This window comes from Aythya fuligula, chromosome 1 (assembly GCF_009819795.1).
Source record: "Aythya fuligula isolate bAytFul2 chromosome 1, bAytFul2.pri, whole genome shotgun sequence".
NCBI classification, from domain to species: Eukaryota; Metazoa; Chordata; class Aves; order Anseriformes; family Anatidae; genus Aythya; species Aythya fuligula.
In genome coordinates, this window is record NC_045559.1 from 88,942,094 (window position 1) to 88,964,172 (window position 22,079).

The 22,079-nt window shown below is 41.7% G+C and overlaps 1 protein-coding gene across 1 annotated transcript; it reads right to left on the minus strand.

Annotated features, from left to right (window-relative positions):
- Nucleotides 1-3,610: 3,610 nt before the first annotated feature.
- TBX19 (T-box transcription factor 19) lies at nucleotides 3,611-15,967 on the minus strand. Its single transcript, XM_032207717.1, has 8 exons — nucleotides 15,771-15,967; nucleotides 10,594-10,858; nucleotides 8,564-8,698; nucleotides 7,673-7,734; nucleotides 6,513-6,574; nucleotides 5,669-5,770; nucleotides 4,646-4,778; nucleotides 3,611-3,848 (listed from the first exon to the last, which is right to left on the minus strand). The coding sequence occupies exons 1-8, from the start codon at nucleotides 15,965-15,967 to the stop codon at nucleotides 3,611-3,613; spliced, it is 1,194 nt and encodes a 397-aa protein (XP_032063608.1).
- Between the last annotated feature and the right edge of the window lie 6,112 nt (nucleotides 15,968-22,079).

Below are 22,079 nucleotides of genomic sequence, written 5' to 3' on the forward strand. Positions count from 1 at the left end.
GCCACAGAGGCAGGGCCTCCTGTGGAGGAGAGGTTACAGCCCACTGAGGGTGTGAAGCAGGGAAGTGTCTTCTGAGGAGGTTACCTGCTGGTCTCTGTTGGTAGAGGAGGTGCATATGTCTTTTGATTGATGGGAACCCAGGGTTGGCTCACCAAGAGGCACCTGAGCTGGAGACAGGGACATCAGGAGCTGGCGCATATCTGCCTTCTGGTCTTCTGCCTGTCAGGGAGCAAGGGGGATGTTCCCTTAAAACTCCACAGTTGTGGACGGAAAATTTGAAGCTGTATAAACCTTCTGTTGGCATAAGCATGGCTGTCTGAAGTGAGGCCCCATCGGCTTTCTCATGGAAGATGGGGAAGGAGACCTGGCAAGGAGAAGGTGAGGCACAACAGGTGTCACACTTCAGAATTTTTGGGATGGGACTGCCTAGGCTGCTGTGCAAACATGCATCGTAGACCAGCCATCACCACAGACTTTGACAGGTATCAACCTTCCTCACAGGCTTAGAGTATGAGCTACCAGGGGAGCTGCAGGTTACGCTCTGAGGAAAATGCTTCTGTGTTCCCACACTACAGCTGGAAGCACCTCCTCACCACCCCGGGGGCAACACCAGCCTGAGTTTCAGGGAAATAAGGCCCGGGGGAAGCACCTGAGGGGAAAGGTACCTGCCTCAGGCCAGGCCGGCGCCTCACCACGGCATTTGGGGCTTTTCACGTTGCCAAATCCCTGGCCTCGAGCGCCGGGCACGGCCCTGGATGCCAGCCGCCATTTGCCCCCTGCTGGCCGGCACGTCGCCTACACAAAATGGCGCCGCAGTGGCGGGAAAGGTGCGCGGGAACACCCACAGGGCAGGGCAGGCGCAGCCCCCTCAGCACAGCCCCGCTGCCATATTCCGTGAACGACGTCTTGCAGAAAGTCACGAGGAAGCGATTAACTCACAATATATAAAAATTGGGCACTGGGAGTGGTTTTTTTTGTTTGTTTGTTTGTTTGTTTTTTGTCCTCTTGTGGCAGTTTCAGTTAGCGGCTATAGCAACGAGTGAAATAAAATAGTTGTAGTGTGTGGTGTGACTGGTGAGGAGAAGTCTGTCAGGTCAAAAATGTTAGGTTGTCGTGAGGGGAATGGCTTACATCCAGTTTAAGGGGCCTTCTTCTTAAGGGAGGAGGGTGCCACAAGCACCTCGACAGGCAGCTCCACTGTAGGCAACTCCACTGTGCTGGGGAAAGGAGGTCTGCAAATTTAAAATGGCATTTTGTCTTGCGGATGTGTGGCAAAAACTTTCTCCATCACTCCTACTTGTCTTTAGAAGCAAACTGACCCTAGCTACAGGCCAATTCTCAAAGCCTTTATCAAAATAGCAAAATGTCAAGGTATTTTTATCCTGCCATGTTGTGTTGCAGGCTTTGGCAAAATCAGACTCTGCAATGACAAAAACTTGGTAATGCGTCTGAGACCTCAGAACTTTGTGCCTCCTGTGACATGAGTCATGACTGCTTTTACAGGGCTAAGAAAAATGATTCAGCCTCTTCATTCTGATCCTTTTTCAGTTCCCTCAATCCTATGGGACTATCAGGAAAGCTAATTGGATTTTCTCCTTGATTGTTTATTTGTGAAATAAATTCTCATGTTGCCTGAGTAACATCTTACAATCACTCTGCTACTGTAATGCAGTATGTGAGAAAACTAACCCATTATCCAATTCATTAACTGTGAAGAAAGCATAGCAAGTCCTGGAATGTAGATAAGTCAACACTTGCCATTTTTAGCATCTCCAGACATTGTATGTATACTCAGCACATGCTGTGTGCATGGGGAGCTGAGCAGCCAGAAGAGGGTAGCATAAGTTAGTTAATAAGCCTCATCTGTAAAGCAGAGCTATTTGTGAGAGAAGCATCTACTTGCATCTCTGTCTGCAAGGTAGAGAAAGACAATATTGAGAAACTTTTCTCCGAGCTTTAGACAGAATTTGGAAAGGCAGATTTAAAGTCAGAACTGACAACGATTAGATTGATAGTAGGCTACAGAGCTTTTCACCCTCTGCTATTACCTGCTGTTTGACCAATGCCTCTTTTAACAGAAACGCACATCCAGAGCAGCTCCGTGACTTTGCTTTTAGCCGATAGCAGCACACATCAGTCAGTAAAACTAACAGCATCTTTAGCACATCCTGGCGCAGTGCCTGGCCTGCAGTAAATCTGAAAAGCCAGACAGGGATGTCATGAAACTACATAGCATTGAAAGCACCTTAAGGGGATGATGAATGGAGGGGGGCTAAGAATGTAAAATAAAATAAAATAAAAAAAACATCACCCCCACACATCTGACATCAGCATGGAGTAGAAGGCTAGAGCCCATCTTGTAATCCATATTAGTATGTTTTGCTCCTGCTCACTTCCTTGGTGCAAACCAAGTCATTAGGCAGACCTCTGCAGAACTTGATAGGACTTGCTTGGAGAGGTGAATGAGAGGACAAGGTATATCCGGGGGTGTGACTTATTCACATTACACTAGTAGTTAGAAGGCTCAAGCTTCCACTATGCTAGATGTTGTACAGTCACATAGGAAAGGAAAAGCTGCACCCTGAAAAGAGAAGCTCAAACATACAAAAGGTGAGACGGGAAACAGGTGCAAGAAATACCACGTTCAAGATAATACAGCTGGTTACTGGCAGAGAAATAGAAAAATCCTGTCAACTTGCTTCCAGCTGAGTTATTTTACATTCCCTCAAAAGCTGTTAGGTAGAAAAGACTGTGATGTGTGTTTACACCCTGGAAAGGAAACGGAAACCATAATACACCATTGTTTGATATTTTATTTGTACTCTGTACCTGAAGCAAAGTGGAAATGCAAGCTGAATATCTTTTCTATAAAGTCTTTTCCCTCCACCCTCTCAAAAACAGTACATACAGAAAACATTGGAACTTTTCATTTCACATCAGACTATAAATGCTAAACCAGATGCCCCTCACCTGCTGCTACAATGCAGCCACTTTCTCAGCTTGAGTGTGTCCATTATCCCTATAGCACAGAAAGAGCACAGGAGCTGGAGAAGGTAAAGAGAAAGAGAGTAAGAGAATACTGTATGCAGGTGGCATTAGGGTGTCAGACAAATCACATCCCCTGAAGAGCTTAGTTTCAGGTATTACAGAAACCCTCATATGACAAATTCAGCAAGTCTTTAAAGTAGTGCTGTCCCTTCAGATTACCAGTTGCAAACTTGCTCACAATTTCCTTGGACTTGGTCTTTAGTTACAGAAAGGACTCTTCCAAAACCACATGCAAATATCTAACCACCATGTCTGCTTCACGCAGTCCTGTGTCTCTGATTGTTTTGATGTGATAAAGAAGCAAAACCAACTATAAAGATTCTTTCTGGACATCATCCTCAACAATGCAGGAAGGTTACAGTAACAAGCCAGTTCCTTTAACATTTCTTGCCTTGCATTATGCATTTTGGTTTCTCTGGCACGCAAGAGGTACATTATGCAGTGATGCTTGGTGAAGAGTTTTCTGCATACACATCCCTGTTCTGAGCTGCATTTCCGGGGCATCCTTTGCCATTTGTGTCACTCTTGTTGGTCTGAGCTTTCCTTGTGAGCTGCCTGTCCATTAAAAGGAGTGTGAGGATGTCCACGCAGAGTCGGCTAGCCTGGCTAGTGTGGTTTCCCCTTGCGCTTCCATGCTGCCAGACACAGTTCCCTGCAGAGGGATTTGGGCTGATGAAGATGCAGTGGGTAAGGGGACATTACCCCTCAGAAACATGCTTGAAGTGCTGCTGTTCACCTCACTTCCTGGATTGGTGACATTTACAGCACTGTTACTCACTGTCCACAGACAAGGGTAGTGGCTGGAAAAAAGAAAAGCAGTACAGGTTGAATGACTAATTTCAAAACATTTTCACCTGCACGAGACTTACTTCAGTAGTCACGTACATTATCTGCTAAAAAGCAGCTATCCCAATCCATTTACTGAACTAGGTAGGACTTGTAGGTCTTAAGTGAAAAGCCACCAGCGAGCATTAGACCTGGTGACCTTTAAGAAAGGCATGGAGAGAAATGTGTAAATGCATGTGAGGATTCAAGATTTTTTTTTTTGTATATGTTTACATTTTAAATAAATTCCGCTGAATATCCTGGCACCTAAATTAAGGAAATTTGTGCATTTATTTTGGGGAAAGGAGGGTGAAATATTTGTTATTAATTGACTCTCTATGTCTAAATTTCAGCCATTCCTAGAACAGATTACTGTCCTGTTAACAACATTTCCGTAATGTAACATGAATTAGACTTTGTTACAACCCTGCAGCTGAGCAGAGTAATTATTTCATGCAATGCAGTAGTGAGGATCAGAGAGAGAAAAATAATTTGGCTTTAAAACTTCTACTGATTGTAGATACCTAAATTCTCAGTGGCTATTCCAAGATCCTTGTTTTCAGAAGTGCTAGGGAAAAACGAAGTGTCCATTGATTTCAGATGGAGCTGAAGACAATTATCTTGTTAGAAAGATCTGTCCAAGAATCTCAAGTTGGACACTTGAACATGTTTTAGGGGTGGGACTGGTTAAGAAATCAGGCATGAACAAAGCCTTACAACAGTCCTACAAGCCTCACTGCTCCTAGTATTAGCAGTTTTCCTGAAACCTTACCTGGGCCCAGGGCTGGCAGCTCCCTTGGTGTGTGGCACTGAGAGCAAATTACCATGTGGAGAGGATGGCAAAGTCCAGCTGTCATGTCCTGAGAATACCTGAAGATTATTGCTGGAGCTTTCCAATAAATTCACTTTGAGAAGAAGAGAAAAAAAAGAAAAAAAAAAAAAAAAAAGAAAAAAAAAACCCTCAGTGACTATCGCAGATAATTATCTTAAGGCAACAGAAAATGGGTAGGCCTGAGGAAGCTGTCTGATGAAGGGGTTTGGGTTCCTAACCACAGGTAAAAGGATAAAATTCACTTGCTTAGTAAGGGAGTAGCAACGTGCCATTGTAATTCCATTTATATGAGAAGGTAGTGCGAGAGATGTAGAGTGTGCATTTTTTCAATAATCTAATAGTCTCTTGATAACGATGATTGCTATATGACTGTCAATGCTTTGATACAGGTTTCTGCATAACTTGAGCTTAAGTATTTCAGTTAAACAAGATGCCTTGCTAAAATATAGTTGGTGAACAGATTACTTTATCCTTACTCTCATTTCTGGCCAATTTCTTCCAATCAAAGTAGGACCAATTTCTGTATCTCCACACCCAGGTCTAGAGAGCAGATGGGACTTGAAAGACATTCTGGCAATAACAAAACTCTCTCATGTCAAGTCAGCTTCTACCATGTTCCTAATGACTGCTGCAATTTGAGAGGGTGTCTGCTTCGTGATACAGCATTGAAAGAAGGCTTGCAATGCTCTGATACTTTTGTATAATTGGGAGCTGTACTGCAAGGAAGATCATTCACTCTTGTTTATAATTAGCAATTACAATGCACCCAGCAATTCTACACCATTTCTGTTGCTGCCTTAAACATATTCCATGCATCCAGCGTGCAGTTTAGATTGTTAGAGACCCATCATGCTCTTTCCCAGCTTCTGCTCTTGATTGTTTCACTGCTTAGGTTACTAAAGCAAGGGTCAGTTAGTCTAACTGCGTCTATTACCTGGAAACAAAGTGGATTTACAGATCTACCTGTAGGTGAATGATTTCTTTGCATGTAGGAAGGTGGGTATGGAGCAGCCCGATGACCTCGCAGTGCTGAATATCGCTCACAACCATGGGGAGTGTGCGGAGCTGGCAGAGGCAAGGGTCCAGTGTACTGATAATTAGAGCTTCCTGATGCACACACTGTATCTGGGTTGGAAATCAACCAGCCACCCACTTTGAGGGGAAAGCGAGGGGAAAGACAGAAGAAAACTATTATTGCACTAAAACATAGCAGTACAATAAAGTAACCAGCCTTCCTGCAGAATCAGCTGTTCCTTCGAAATACCAAGCTGATTCTGAAATACTGGTTTGTGGAGCAACTGACAAGCAAGAACCAAGCAAAAAAAAAACAAACAACAAAAAACACTAAAAACAAGACCTGAAAACAAAGTAATAGAAAATGTCACTGATATCACAGAACAAAGAAAAGAAATACTGATCATCATTAGAATGAGCACAACCTCTGCTCCCCTCATTTATTTTTTTGAGCTGTTCAACAGTGAAAGGTAGTTTTATAGATGACAAAAGTCCTTACAATTACAAAACAATAGCACTAAAAATAGCCCTAAAATTTCTTTAATGTATCTTTTTTTCAAGGTTTTATTTCATATCAAAAACTGGATCATAAGGAAAATGATCCCACTGCAGAAAATATCTCAACTTCCTACTCTAAGATTTATTGCCTTTTTTGTTTGTTTAAACAGTCCATTTCTATAAACACTGTTCAGGACTCAGTGAACCACTGGTCTGATCCAATTAAGCAGATCCCAGGTTCCCAGCATGTATCATAACACATAAATCTTCCAGCTCACATGAATAAAAACCTTACAGTGAGAATATGTCATATGTTGACCTTCAGAGACTGTTTCTGGAGCATCCTTGGGATGGTTTCTGAAAAAGAAAACAGTGGTAAAAATTCTCATTGAGAAATTATCAAAGAAATTTAATATCAAATTTAAAAACTGAAAACTATTCACTAAAAATAGTAAATGAAATAGGAAAGAACTCTATCATCTTTAACCACTTGCTAGGCAGCGGTAGACTTTCCTGCATTCTGCCATAAAGGAAGCACTTATATTTCACAGCATCCATACTTTTTTTTTTTTCCTAGTCTTGCCAAATTCAGGGACAGCCTAGAATTTAAGTCTACCTGTGGGCACCTTTCCTGCTTGCATCAGCAGCCTCAGCCTGGCAGCCTGGCATCACTCAGACTGATGCAGGGCTCTGCCTCCTGCACAGCCAGGCAAGACAAAGGCACATTTTTCCTCTACAGGTGGGAACCCCAATGCTGAGACACAGCAGCTTGATGTGAGGAAAGGAAATAAATGCAGATTTTCCTTCAGGCATGTGGGAGACATCACACATCAGAAGACATAGCAAGTCTGGACAAAATTTATTAGCAATTATGGATTGGAATTCATCATCTGGACACCTCAGTGCTTTAGCATGGAGATGTAAGGGAAACTTTGATAGAAAATTAAACCACAATTTATTTCCAATAATAGAACATAGTGAGCACCTGCAGGTTACTTTCACTAAATGCATCATACACTACTATATGTACATAGCAGTGTAGTTATATTACAGTTACAGTGCAATTTCACTTCAGTTATTCTTTTTGACATATGCAGCTTACATTTACCATCCCTGAGCTATTGAATTGTGGGATTCATTGGAGTGTGAGTACAATGTAGGGAACAAATGTGGTGTATAACATTTCTGGGGAAATTCACAGTCTCATTTCAGGCTTCCTGTGCAGACAGCTAAGTTCTTGGATCCCAAAGAGAATACTTACTCGCCTCAGACCCTACTGTGGTAACAATTACATAGAGAGTCTCCCCACTAGTTTCAGTGGAGTGACTCTAGATTTAAGACAGTAGAATCAAGAGTTGTACAATTTACTTTCGCATTGTGATGCCACAGCTTTAACCTTGTCAGCAGCAAAATATTACTGAAACAATAACAAAAAAATAAAAAAGATTAACTCACCTTTCTTTTGCATCCAGGAAGGCTTTGGCAAAGGGATTATACTTGATTTTGAGAGCAGTTATCTTGAGTTCACAGAAAACAAGGCATGTTAGTGAAGGCAACTTGGAATAGAGACTTGAGAAAACATCTTCCAGAGTAAATTAAGTGGAACTACTTTGGCTAGCCAAACAAAATACATCCCCGTGTATTGTTTTCCAGAGGTGGTTGGAGGGAGCTTTGCTTGTTGCAGGGTGCTATGTACTGATCAGTGCCACAGGCAGAACACCAATAGGGGCAACCTAATTGCATGGTCCAGTCTGCTAAGTCTTGTGGGACTGCAAACCCTTTCAAGGGATCTGAAGCACTGAACTCCTACCAAATATCAATCAAATCTGCAGCAACAGTTGCTGAGGGATATGGCATATGAGTGAGCAATTGCCACAATCTAAAGCATCCCGTAATTCCAATTTTGGGGTTGGGAAGAAATTTTCCCATGGAATGATATGCTCTTCTGCAATTGTACATATTTTAAGGAGAGGAGAGAAAAAAAAGATTATCCTTAAAACTATCAGTCACTACTAGAGAAAGTTCTGGACTTGATTCTAGTCTTTTTTTTTTTTTTTTTTTCTTTCTAATAAGGGATTGGGATACCAAGACAGGTGGACCAGTTTGGAGTAGCAGTGGCAGAATATTAAGCTAAATCTGGTTTAGTATTGCAGCCAGATGCTGGATTAGATAATGCTCTACTGCAGAAAGAAGACAGTAGTATAGTAGACCCATTGAACATTACACTGCATAGGACTGGTGGAGAAACAAGAAGAGGACCAGTCTATCCATACTGATCTTGTAGTTAATAGGCTTTTAATATATCTCGTCAATGATGTCCAAGAGCACAGCATGACATCTGCCTACCTCTTCGTTTTGATAGGCAGTCACAGCTATGAACTGAGTCTCAGGGAAGGAACAGTTCATCACCATCCGGTGGGGGCCTCCTACACGAACTATGTGTACCTGGGGCTCGTATTTGTGCAGAGAGTTCAACATTATCTGCAGAAAACAGAACAGACAGACAGACCCCATTGCCACTCTGGTACCCCACAGCTGCTTTCACTCCTGCTCTATAATAAACCAGGCGTCACTGCTAAACCTCTCCAGTTTATGATTACTGAAAGCAGAAGGGCAGATGCCTTCCTACCTTCTGACAAGCCACAGGATTGAACAGAGAGAGACGTCATTGGACTTGGATTTCAAGCTTTCAGTACTTTGTGGTAGCAGCTAAGGCCTTCAAACCATTGGGTTTCCAGTGAACAGGTTGTTCAGGCTGTTGAGGGACAATCCCTGTCCTGCTTTGGCTATCCAAAAACTCAGAATTACAGTCACAGAAAACAGGGCAGAAGAGGGTTAAGGCAATCACCTAGTCATCTTTCTGGGCAAGACCTACCTAAACAAGCTTTGGCAAATGTCTCCACCCTGGCACTAAAAGCTGTACATAGTGTCAATCCTACAGTATATCTTCTTCAGAAAGCACATTGCTTAATTATCTCTAATACAAGAAAATATGTTTAAAATTAAGGAAAAAAATGTATTTTGGAAAATGCTGTGTGCATGCGTAGGTATATGTGGAATAACAGCCAATAGCTGACTAACAGTGCATTCTGCTAATAACACCACAAAAAGGGAAGATGAAACACAGTGGGAAAATGGTTTACCTTAACAAGGCTGCCAATATTTCAAAAAAAAAAAAAAAAAAAAAAAAAAAAAAAAAAAAAAAGAGAACTTCATCTGTTTGCCATTTAGTTAGCTTTTCTTCGGACCCTGCTTCTTCTTTGGCTTTTCCTCCCTTCCTTTCTACTCTCTCTCTCTTTACTGTGTATACACATCTTGTTCCCCTGTTTTCCCCTCTCCAAGGTCTTTTTGACCATCTTGACCACAAAAAAGGTCAAGGGTTTTGTTTGTTTGTTTGGGGGGGAGGATCCTGTCCCTTTCTTTCTGTATCACTTACTATTCTGAAGCTTTTAACCTTTCTAAGGTCCTGGATGCAGGATGAGAATTCACAAATTCAGATCCTGTTTTACACTACACAGTAAGTCTTGTGTGACATTTCCATGTGTTACTTTAAAGAAAGTCTGGTCATCTTTCTATTCTTCAGTCGGCAAAAACTGAGATGATTTCCTACCTAATTAGGGTACTAGGTTTATGTAGGTACCTCACAAACCCAATGGAAATAGTAGGTAGAGAACACATAATATTTACATAAAAGAAATTGATTCTGGGCTGACAAGTAGCATCCAATGTAGGAGTTTTGTACAAAAACAAGCAAACAAAAGGTCTTGTGCAATATTTCATCTTTAGATGCATCATCAAAAACGAAATAAGAAACATAACTAATTTTCCTGTTTGCATTTTTAAGGGGTTCAAAGAGAAAGTCACTTATTTCTGGTACATGTGGTTTCTTTCCAAAGGCCAAAGCTGATTCAATAGAATATTGATAATTATCATGATGCAGAAGCAGACATAGTAATTATTTCATTTAGGAGCAGCCTTTTATTCTGCTATCTGACTCCTGCCAACATTCCACTTACACCAAACAACATGGGGGAACACAACAAAAACCTAATACCCGTGACCATTTTTTCCCCCTTCTCTGAAGTCCTATGTAAAAAAACCCAGCACACAAGACCAACTCTGAAAAGCCCCCTGATGATTAAGTAAACCACAGCACTCTGTCTCTCTTAACATCAAGAAGTCCATTAAAATCTGAAAGCGCCAATTAAGGCCTGTTTATTCCTGTTTACATGTGGCCTCCAGAGAATAATTGGCATCTGTGGGTGAAGAGGCCTGTAAGGGCCTCTATAATTACATAAATGCACCCTTGATATTTCTTGATTGGTAGGTGCTTGCAGTTGAAGCCAAGAGGTGTATGGGGAAACATCAGGCCATACCTGCCCACTCCCATTGAGCTTGTTGGTAAGTTTGACTTTGCTGAAGGAAATGGCAGCTTTCATCCAGTGGGCCCCAAAGTTGGGAGAATCTGGGTGGATGTAGACACAGCTGTGGTTTGGTGGCTCTGGTTTCCCAGCTGGCACCCATTCTCCATTGACGTACTTCCAGCGGTGGCCGTCAGTTGGGGCAAAGTCCAGCAGGAAGGAATACATGGCGTTCGGGTCCAGGCCTGACACGCTGATCTTCAAAACAGGGAACATCCGCCTGTTCCAGAAACAAAACATGGAGACGCCACTGGAAAATGGTTTTGAAAAACTCTTCTCAGTACATTTGTGGCCAGAATCTCGCTGATCAGGTCAATGTAAAAACCATCCTCCCTCCTCTTCAACCCCTAACTCCCTCTGTCTAGCTGAAGAAAATTCTCTTAAAGGTTGATCTTTCATTGTATTTTGGTGATTTGGAAAAAAAGCGTTCCGTCTGAAGCAGGGCACTAAGACCTTCATCGTGTCTAGATTCATGAGTGTGCCCAATTTATGAGCTTTGTAATAGTGTCAGCAGAGTCCATGGGATACAGATAAATTTAGTAAAATGTATTTTTTATTTTCCATTATCTTCCATATTGTCATTACCTTTTATTTCAAAACACATCTTAAACTCTTATTACATGGATATATTAAAAAGAATGCAGTTAGTTGAAACATGTTTTCTCTCTTTCTTCAAGAGCAGTATTCACATATTGTTCCACTATCATTATATAAATCTTCAATTTGAGAAATCTGATTAATATCCTTGCAGTTAGACAAGAAATCCTGCTTTGTTTAGTTTTGGAAGAACATTTTAAAGCATCTTTTTCCTCAAGTGGATCCTTCTACATTTAAAAGTCCAATGCCACCTTTTCTCAACCCCTTTTTAGTTATTTTCTGCCTTTGTAAAGATTTGCAGCAGTTCTCAGTTTTCTCTCTGCCCTACTACTTGTGATCCATACCACACAGCTTTGAATTGGCATCTCTGGCCTGAAAAAGTATACAGCAATGGAATCAGTAGGGCCCCCCCCAGTTTCAGGAACTAGGAAAAGACAGCAGAATAGCCCTGACCCAACAAAGGTATCCTATGTAGTTAGATTCTTAGGTTGTCCAGTAATACACATCATTGTGGAGGATTATTGTAGCTGTTCTATATCACCTCCTGCATTCTTACAGAAGGGTGAGGCCTCCCTGCTCCAGGGACCTCCATATTGACCTCTCCTGGCAATCATCATTTTGCCACATTTTTATGCACAGGACAATGAATCTTTAAGCTCTTTTCCTGTACAGATTCAGAGAGATGAGTTACACCAAGCAACCTCAGCGATTGCCTGATGTCCATGGGGATAAGGTGAAGTGGTTCTCTAGGCTTTGTGAAGCAGCAGCACAAGATGTCTAAAAAAAAAAAAAAAAACACAAGAAGGGAACTGAAACTTCACGCGCTCTCTCCAGGGACACCAGAAGCCTCTGCCCCAGGAGCCATACTCTCCAGCAGCCTCCACCTTTAGGCTGCTGACAATCTCCTTTGCTCATAAGTTATCCTACTCACCTCCTACCTTCCTGGACATTTTTGTACCGTTCTTGCTGCATACAGTCAGCACCTTCTGCCCACAGAAAAATAAAGTATTTGAAAAAGGTTTTTCATCTAAATATAGACAGTTGGTGATGCAGGGCCAATGCAACACTGAGAAAGACATGTTGAACCATGATCTTACTAACTAAATAGAAGCTTAGTTGAGGATTTACACGCTACATTTAACGTGTCTTTCTGACCAGGATGCACCAGCTATCAGAACTGGAACTTCACAAAAAGCGTGCACGCATTGCTCCCAGTGCAACCTGCTCCCCCTGCAGTCAGTCTGCAACGTAACACACAGACATATTTAGCTGAAATTAAAGTAGAGACGAAAATTCAACCTCATGAAAATTTGATTTCACTAGATTTCTCAGAACTCTGTGTTATGTGAAGATTGTTAATTCCTCTGCCCATGGTGCAAACTTCTCTGCCTTTCTACTTGGGAGGCTTGAGTTTATCCCCCAAAGGTCTACAGGCTGTTAATGCCAGAACAGAAGTCATCATCCAGCTCTAACATCCTGTACCACATAGACTATAGCACTTCCCTGTATTAATCTGCTTCCCACAGAATTAATCCACATCTCATTTGGACCAGCATATCTTGACTGTGCAGGTGCTAATGACAGAAGACCTACCACCTCACTTGTTCCACTGATTAAGTGGCTTTATTGTTCAAATCATATGCTTTAACATGGCAAACGATCATTTCTCCACATTTGTTTCAGTCATTTTTTGTTTCAATGATCAGGTAGGCACACACATGACCTCCATTACTGCAATAGCTGAGTACTTCAGCCTCTTCAATTTATTTAGAGCAGATCTGCCACAATTACTCCGTGGTACAGAGCTCAAGTGGGAATGTTTGATATCAAACTTGAACACGTAGTAAACTAGTAAAGTTGCTTTACCATTTAAGCCTTTCCCCACACCTCTACCTATGTTTGGCTGATCCTCCCTATATACAAAGGGGCACAGTGGCCCCTCCAGGCAATAAGGTGGACTGTGAAGTTTCAGAATACTACATAGCTGAAATGGTATCCACAATAACAGAAAACCTGCTCAGTTAGCAAATGGGATGTTTGAATATTGAAATGCCAATTGAATACAATAAATCTGAGTAAAATGGGAGACTGATTCTCACCACATGAGCTGCATCTTTTTGGATATATCTTGCTATACAGCATGCACTTTAGTTTTATTGATATCTGTCCTGTTCAGAATATACCCATCTTCCCCGTGCACTTAGGTATTTTGCTATGACAGGTGATTATTATAGTGAAGCACAATGCAGCAGCGGAGAAGTATCTGTGTATTAACACTGAAGTTGGTTCAGAACATTTTGGGACCCTCAGCACAAATTAGAGATGACTCAGTCACAGTAGATAGAATTACACATGCTAGAATTTCACACTTGAGGATCACTAACCAGTCAGTCCTGGATGCTCCTGTATTGGGTTTCGGTTTAATTTCTGAGTTTTGCTAACAACGTGTCCTTAGCTTTCAAATACACAAGTTCAGACAGGGTTTTCTTCTTAATCTTAGAAAACAGTTTTCAAAAGCTCTCATATATCCTTCAGGAAGAATGACCGAGTTATTTCTACTGATTTAAGCAGCAGCAAAATTGGATCAATATTTTTTCTTTAGAAAATCCCTCTGGAGATTGTCACTGAAGAATCCTGCACCTGCAAAAAAGCTCAGGATTCGTGGCAAAGTCTCTCAAGTTGGTCTCCTTTTGAAAAGCATGGAGTTGTTCAGAAGGTTTTGCTGCAGGCCACTGTCTGTATTTCTTTTCTGTAGTCGTTGCACTGACGTGTTTGTTATGGATAATACCTTCACCCTTTTTCATAGTCCCCAGTTCTACAAAAGCTTCGTTGTAAGGATTTATGCAAATGACTCTAATACATTTTTGTTTGTTTTGAGACTGCTGTACTTTGATAATAGAGAATGAACTTGTACCTGCCCCAGTGACATTACTAGAACTCTCACTGGCTTTAAGAAAAACCAGGAGCAAACTAATAAGGAGAGCACAAGCTGGAATGAAGAAAAATAAAGAAGCTTCTGCAATAAAATAAAAAGTAACAGTGCATATTCAAATAATGACAGATACCCTTATCAGCAGTAGCGTAAAAAGATTATATCCATGCACTCACCTAAAAATTTTAGAGAAAAAATAGTATCACCTGCAATCACAACTAACATTAGCTGAGAGGACAAAAAAAAAAAAAAAAAGGAAAAGAAAAAAAAAAAAGAGTAAAACCTGTCAGTATGACACAATTCTTTGTATCCATTTAATTTGAGGCAAACCTACCTTACTACATTTTGGTTACTTAGGCTGATAAGGAGTCAGTGTAAGCTACCTTAATGCTAAGTGAAAGTCCACTCAGAAGTTTGCTCTAGCCTAACAGCAATTAAAAACATTTAAATTAAGCAAAAGCAGCTTCTTGGTGTAAAGAGAGCCTCAGCAGAAGATGAATTCTGCCCCTGTAGGTTGCTAGGAGGAATCAGTGGCAATAAGCAGCATTGCACCAAGAGCTGATGTTTTGGGAATAGAATTGCTTTCTCAACAAAATAACCTTGGTGAGCTAGATTTTTCCTCTTTTAAACTTTCACCCACGTCCCTTGTCAGGATACAGTCAATAGAAATATTGCCCACAAGTTCTGCTAAATCAAAATTGATAAAAGTGACACCACGTGAATAAATCTTTCTTCCTGTCTCTTAATTCTGCTCCCCTGTGCGGATCTTTCAAGGGGTTTTGCAAGAGAAATGTGTGCATGGGGACAGGGAGACAGAGTTGGTGAGGGTAGGCTAAATAAAAACGTTAATATGACTGTACAGGAGAACCTTCCTCTAGTTATTGGCTGGACTCCGTCGTCAGCCCAGTTCAGAGCAGAGCCTCTCTGGAGAGCCAGTATCTGATTTGGAATTAACATTCTTCTCTCCAGGTTTTGCACTCAGCAAGCAGTGAGATATCACAATATTTTATCTTTTTAAATCTCTGTATATTCACCAATATTCTGCAGTGGTTTCTAAGTGCACCAGTTAACGCTACAGAGCAATACAGTTGTGGGACCACACAAGCCAGGACTGTGCATACATGCTACATAGAGCACAGCTACATTGTACCCCTTCCTAGTAAATAGTGCAAACCTCCAAAGCCAGGGAGACAGGAACAGCAACTGGGGATAACACCACGGATCTGCTTCTGTACAGTCATCTGAGGTCCACAGATAAGGACTTGCTAGTAAAGGCTAATGGCTGGTGGTACAAGAAGCGATCCAGAAGGTTTGGAGGTTTTCTGCTCCCCAGTGAAAGTTTCCTTTTTGTGCAACCTTAACTCAGTCAGTATATTTCTCCAGCACATTTCACAAGCAGGAATAAAGGCTGGCAGGAATGGCTTAGCAGAAAAGAGCAGGGACGCCCCGTTCTGTTTGTAGGGGACCGAAAGGCTGCAGGGGTAGCACTGTTACACGCTCATAGCAGTTCTCTCTAGCCTGCGCACACGCTGCTTGTTATCACACCCCTTAGCCCCCCTGGCTGTCATCTGCACTTCGCCACAATGCGGAGCAGATCACTCACCTGCCGTTCTTGGTCACGATCATCTCATTGGTGACTTCCCTGAATCTCTGCCAGAGCGTAGCGTCCTCTAAGACGACCTGGAGCTGCTTCTCAGTGGGGTCGCCTTTGTCTCTCCCAGCCCGGAGTTCGCTCTCCACTACACTGAGTAGCCTGGAGACAGTGCAGTCACTGGGCTTTTTGCAGCCCAGGTCTGCCATGACGACTTGACTGCCAGAAACTTCGGGTGGCTGTTAAAAGACAGAAATCGTCAGCCGAATCTAAAAGCAAGTCAGATTGTTAGGCACCGGCTGACAGTGTGCTCTCCTCACTCTTTTGCCACTGACTAGCTCTTTCCTCTGGAAGTCCCAATGGGCAGTGACACCAGCGCGTGCAGGTTTACGCACACACTCCACACAAAAAGAGGACTATCTCCTAATTACCTGTCTGACGGTCAGGTGGGTGGCAGGCTGATGACTCAATTGGCTGCCTTGAAAGAAGAGTCCTCCATCCAAATTAGCATGCTTTTATCTTTTTTCAACCTGAAGTGGGTCTAATTGTTCTGCTTGAGAACCAGGTTTCCATTAATGAAAATTGTTTCATTTCCAGACTGAAACAATGCATGGAAATTGCGTTCGCGCTGATGCGGACTCCAGCTGAAGGAGCTGGTAACAGTCAAGATAGTTACACAGAGAAGGTAGTCTTAAAATATTTTCACTTGGCATGTTGGATAAACACATTAACTTTGTTCCTCCACAGCCCTAACTAAAATGTAATAGTAAGAGACCCTTCTGCACCAAGGTTTCAATGCATGAAGAGAAGGTAGCATCCCTATACTCTGCAATTAATGTACACTCTGTCCATCCCTGGGTCCCCAACGTCTTTCACAAAACCCCTTATGAGCACTTCACCTGCACCTTACGAGCACCTCAGCTCCCCTCTGCATTTCTAGGGACAGAGCCCACGCTTCTAAGGCTGGGTATGGGCATAACTGTCCTGAGGCCTGGCAGTGCTGACCTGCTCAAGGTCCACTTCATCCAAAAGCTCCCTCAGCATTCCTAGAACAGGCATTCCCTCTCCTCTCAGCCTGGGACTCCCTCTGGCAAGCCTTTTCCAGCTGTCCACACCCTCCACAAAGGGCAGCCATGAAAGGAGCCACCATTTTACAATTTTACAAAAGAAGTCCAACAATTTCAGCACTGAGCCAGGGACATGAGAAACCTGTGTCCAGTTCCATGCTGAAGGGCTAAGTGAAGGCTATATGAATACCACTGATCCGTAAACACTGGACTTTGGCACAAAACAAGGCATTTGAGTGCCTAATTTCTCCTGATGCATCTAGCTCCAATAGCGCCTGTGACATTTCCGGTCTGTTGGACAAGACATAGTCAGGGACTTGATTATAAAAGCATACTTCTGGAATTTGCTTTTAGAGAAATATATTTTCTAGTTACTCATTGAGAACTTTGCATTTGTTTAATTCAACAGCCCCTCTTGAACTCTGGTGCTTCCAGTTCTTTCTAACAGATGAAATGGCCTGGTTTCAGGGCCTACTACGGATCACTGATGGGACTATAGAGACAAGAAAGGTCACAAAAAAAAACCTCTTTAGAACAGGATTTAAATTAAACCATCATTTGACAAGGCTCAAACCATCTTGCAGTGCAAAAATGCAAGAGGTATCACCTACCAAGGCAGCAATGGCCAGAGCTCATTGATCCTATTTGTGTTGTACAGCACCTTAGGTGGCAAGCAGTCCTACTAAACCCTCAGCACCAGTGGGGTGAGGTTAGTGACTGCAAGTCCTCAGAACAGCAGAGCTCCAGGTGTGCAGTAGTGTGCTGTTCTGCAGAACAGAGGGACATGCACACTTCAGGTAGGAACTTCCAATGCTCACCAATGTCAGCACCACAGGAAGGTGCAAGTCACACAGGTATGAGGTATTTTTACGTCTGGGTAATCCCAATCATGCTGATTGCAAACTTCACACTAACACATCTTCCTTCTGTCCCATCTTTCCACATTTTATGTACCTTGTTTGAATTGTCAGCTCATTACAAAACGAGATGATCAGTCAATTCACTCTGAGTTACGCAAGAAGGTGTCTGCACCTGGATTTATGCAAACAGCAGCTTCTACATACTGTCTAACCTACTTTCACTGTTGAACAACAGAAGAACGTACATTAAAATCGGTAGGATATTTAGGCATGTTGAAGTGTGCCACTTTTCATTTGGAAAAAATTTCCTACCAGGTAATATGTTAGTGCAAGGTGGAATAGGCTTATATTCAGGCTTTCCTTTACAAATGCTCAAAAGAAGAGAGAATCTCTCATTTTTCCATGCACATGCTGCAGAAGATCAAATGGCATAGCAAATGCTTAAGAGACTAAGTAAAATACCAAAATACTTTCCAACTTCACTATATTATAAAATATAAACACAAATCAGAGCTAGTTGAAGTACTGTGCATTTCCATTCAAAAACATCAGGTTTTCAGACAGCTCTAAAATACATCAGTGTTAATCTTGGATATATATATACACATATATTTAATTCTAGTTTTAGTTGAAATTTAGTTTCCACGCAGCTTTTTTGAAGATTAGTTGCTCAGAAATCAAGACACTCAAAGTCAAGGCAACCATACAGACAGTAGCTTACAGAATTAGTAATATTTCAGTGGTTACACACAGTTATTTCTACAGACAAATATAAAGAAAAGCAGCTTGGGTTTCAGATATATTGACTACCCATCTCTCCCTCCTCCAAGTAGATTGACACCAGATTGAAGCCTCAGGAAAATCAGATCCAATCTGCTTTCCCCAAGATGCTTACAGCTTAAAGAAAATCAAAAGCATTAACAAAAGTGACAACAGTTTACATTGGTGGAAGGATTTAAAAAAAAAAAAAAAGTGTACCTCACCAGTAGAAATAAAAAATATGGCTCAAGATTAAAAACCTGGCTAGAGATAAAAAAAAAAAAAAATGCTCGAAGATGGACCGGAAATGGAGGCAGCCACAAAGCAAAGATAGGTAGGTGCTAGCCAGTTAATTGCTTGCCCAATAACAAGCAGTCATTAGGAAAGAGCTATGGAGAGGAAAAATACATGGAAAGAGTGGATAATGGACCCATTCCAGTAGTACACTGGGAAACAAGTTTTCAACGATAAGGCTGGATTTTCACAGTTAGTCTTCCCTAAGGGAGAAGCACAAGGCATTTTCTTTGGAGTACTATAATAAAACTTGCATCTTGAACAACAAGAAAATGCATTTTGACATACTAAAAGTAAGTTATAGTTGGGTGCTTACTATTATCACTTAAATAAGGTGCCTGACGATTGTAAATCTTTTCTCCCAGAGGGAAAACAAAGCAAAAACAATACTTATTTTTGCATAGCTTGTATTTTAAGTTTATAACTACATTACCATAGCTCAGGATGCCTGCAACCTCAGCATTTTCCAAAAAGAGTTGTTACCTAGTGGGCACTGGCCAATTGCTATTTTTGAGTTTGGGAAAGAGTGTTTCAGCTGTAAGAGCTCAGGCTAAGAACAACTGGTGATGCATGTAGCAACATATCCACAAGGCACAGCTCACCACTAACGTGTCTTTCCAACCTAGAGGAATTAGCCAAGGAAATAACAAGCTTGCATGCATGCAAGTAAATGTTCAGTTAATGTGCTCAGGCCAGAGGTTTTACTTTAAAATACACATCCAGACCCATATCACTTCTACCTTGTGCATCTGGTCTCCTCACATCATACATTGTCTCTACTTTACACACAGATGGTTGCCACAAGAAGGGGTTGAGGAGAGGGAACCAAGCCATGGTCAGAGCTACTTGCTTACTGTTGACTTTTCATTTCTAAAAAAACATATTAAGGATTGAAATTTTCTCTCCCAATACATTGCCTCTTTTAGGAGAGGTGAAAGACATCCTTTAATCTTATGCCTTTGTTCACCTAATAGTCTTGAATACTTCCCCAACATCCCTTTTCCCTCCTACCTTCTTCCAAGATGATTTTTTCCAAGTCTACAGATGCTGAAAATGAGGCACAAACAGATTAACATCACCAGGTGTAGGCATTCCTGGGGCACCGAGACTAACCTGTTCGCAGATGTCAGATGGGTTATTTCTTGGCTAGAAGTTAAATCTCTCTGAACTTGACATTTGGAGGAAAAGGTGGTGGCATTTACCAAGTAACATAGTAACAAGGTGACTGACAATCATTGCCACTGAAAGTAGGACAGAGCATGGCTGAAGAACGGAAAGCTATTACCCCTCTTGCACTTGTCTCCTGTAGCTTTGTAATTAAACAAGTACATCGGTAGGGATGTCAAAGGAAGCATACAAAACACACAATGTTGTAAAATTCCCCCAAAGCCCAGCTTCCGAGCACGAAGGGGACCCCTTGCAGCTCATGGTGTCATGAGCTACCAGTCAAAAGTGCAAGGACAACACTTAAAACCATCTCTAGCCACGTCCAGGTCTTACCAATAAGAACTGAGTGACTGATGTTTTTAAATGAAGCACTGAGGTCTGGGGAGAGCAATGAAAGAGCAATCCTGCAATGCTTATTGAGGTTTATTCACCAAGTTGGAGCAGTAAACAGCAACTTGCTGGTTTTGACTTTCTAATTAAACTCATTCTAAAACCCTTTCTGACCACCAGCTGGTGAGATACGGCAGGAGAAGAAAGAAAAAGGTAATTAAAGAGGCCTTCCTCGCCTTGACATTGGATAGCTGTTTTTTGGCCTTTAGGTGCATGTTTCCAAATAAAAGGCAGCCCTTCATGACCAGATGAAATCACAGACCAAGACTCACTCTTTCCGTCTCCAGAGCTCTCAGTGGCGCACTCGAACACCTAACCCCCTCTGAACATCCAGTCCCGGCAACATGGGGAAATGTAACCTCCATCACCATGACACTCCCAGGAAATCAACACCTATCAGCTACCAAGGAATAATTAAGAGAGGATAAAAAGACAGCTGCTTTCCCTCTGTTTTTTAATCATGCAGCCAGCCCCTTAGGAGATTGCTGGGTTATGAGACTTAGAGAAGATTAGCCTTTTCATTAAGGCTGGGGAAACAGGGGGGACAGTTTCAGTAACTGCAACCAGGTATGTTTTTAGCAGTTATCCAGGCAGCCTGCTCGAGTGGTACCTCCCTGCCTGGTGTTATAGCTGACATCAGCCTAGAAAGCACGGGAAGCTTTCCAGATTAATCATTCCTCCCTTGAAAAAAAAAAAAAAAAAAAAAAAAGTCCTTATCCAAGCAGGCTGGTGATAAACAAAAATATTACCAAAAAATGGCAATTCTACTTTTCTAGGTTGAAATGCTTGATTCTATCAGAAGTGGCAAGTCTTATGCATCTTATTACACACAAGAAAACACAGGAGTAAATAGCAATGACAAAATAATTGGTTTTCACTCCACATATTTGGAAGAGGCAGCCCTTCAGAGCTGCACTGAAATCATGTTGGCCAGCTTGTACTTTCAGTGTCACGTTTTTCACTACACCAATGTTACTCCACACTTGTTTCTGCAGAGATTTTAAGTCACAGACTCTCAGGAACAACCTCTTCCAGAGATGCCACAAGGGAACCTGATAAAAAAAATTAAAAGGGTTTCAAATAGGCTAACTTAAAATAGCAGTCCCAAAGATTGGCAGCTTAAATATTCTGTTCTATCTCATTTATCAGAAGCTTTCTTCAGAAAAAAAAAAAAAAAAAAAAAAAAAAAAAAAAAAAAAAAAGAGAAGGCAGGGTTTTGTTCCCTTCAGGAGTCTCCACGGCTCCATATGGGTAGGCAGTTACAAGCCTATACCCCATGGGTAATGCAGTGAAGGCTGAGTTCAACAGGAAAGACAAAAAAAAAAAATCAACTTTCAAATACTTGCATCGATGAAACATCCCCTCCTGTAAATCAGACCTTGTCTGGAGCAGGGGAAAAGGCAGTCATTAGGTGTAGAGCAGCCCTCCGAGAGCCTTGTCACTAAACTCAAGTGCAGCATGGGTGACTTTGCTGCAGAGTTTAGAAGCACAATTTAGGGGCTAGATGCTGTAGCATGACTGATAAACCCTTACAACTAAGTAGTGAAATCACTTACCTAGTACACTTTCCCTACAGAGCAGCTGATAATTCATTGTTCATTGACATCAAATCAAGACTTTTTTTTTTGTTGCTCATTCAGGTGTTAAGACCTCGGTGTGAGAACAACGTTACAAAGTTCAACAGTTTGCTGCGCAGGAGGTCGAACAAAGCAAGCAAAATAGCTCTAAGCATTTAAAGAAAGAATTATTGCACTTTTAGGGTTTATAGCTGTCTTGACAAGAGA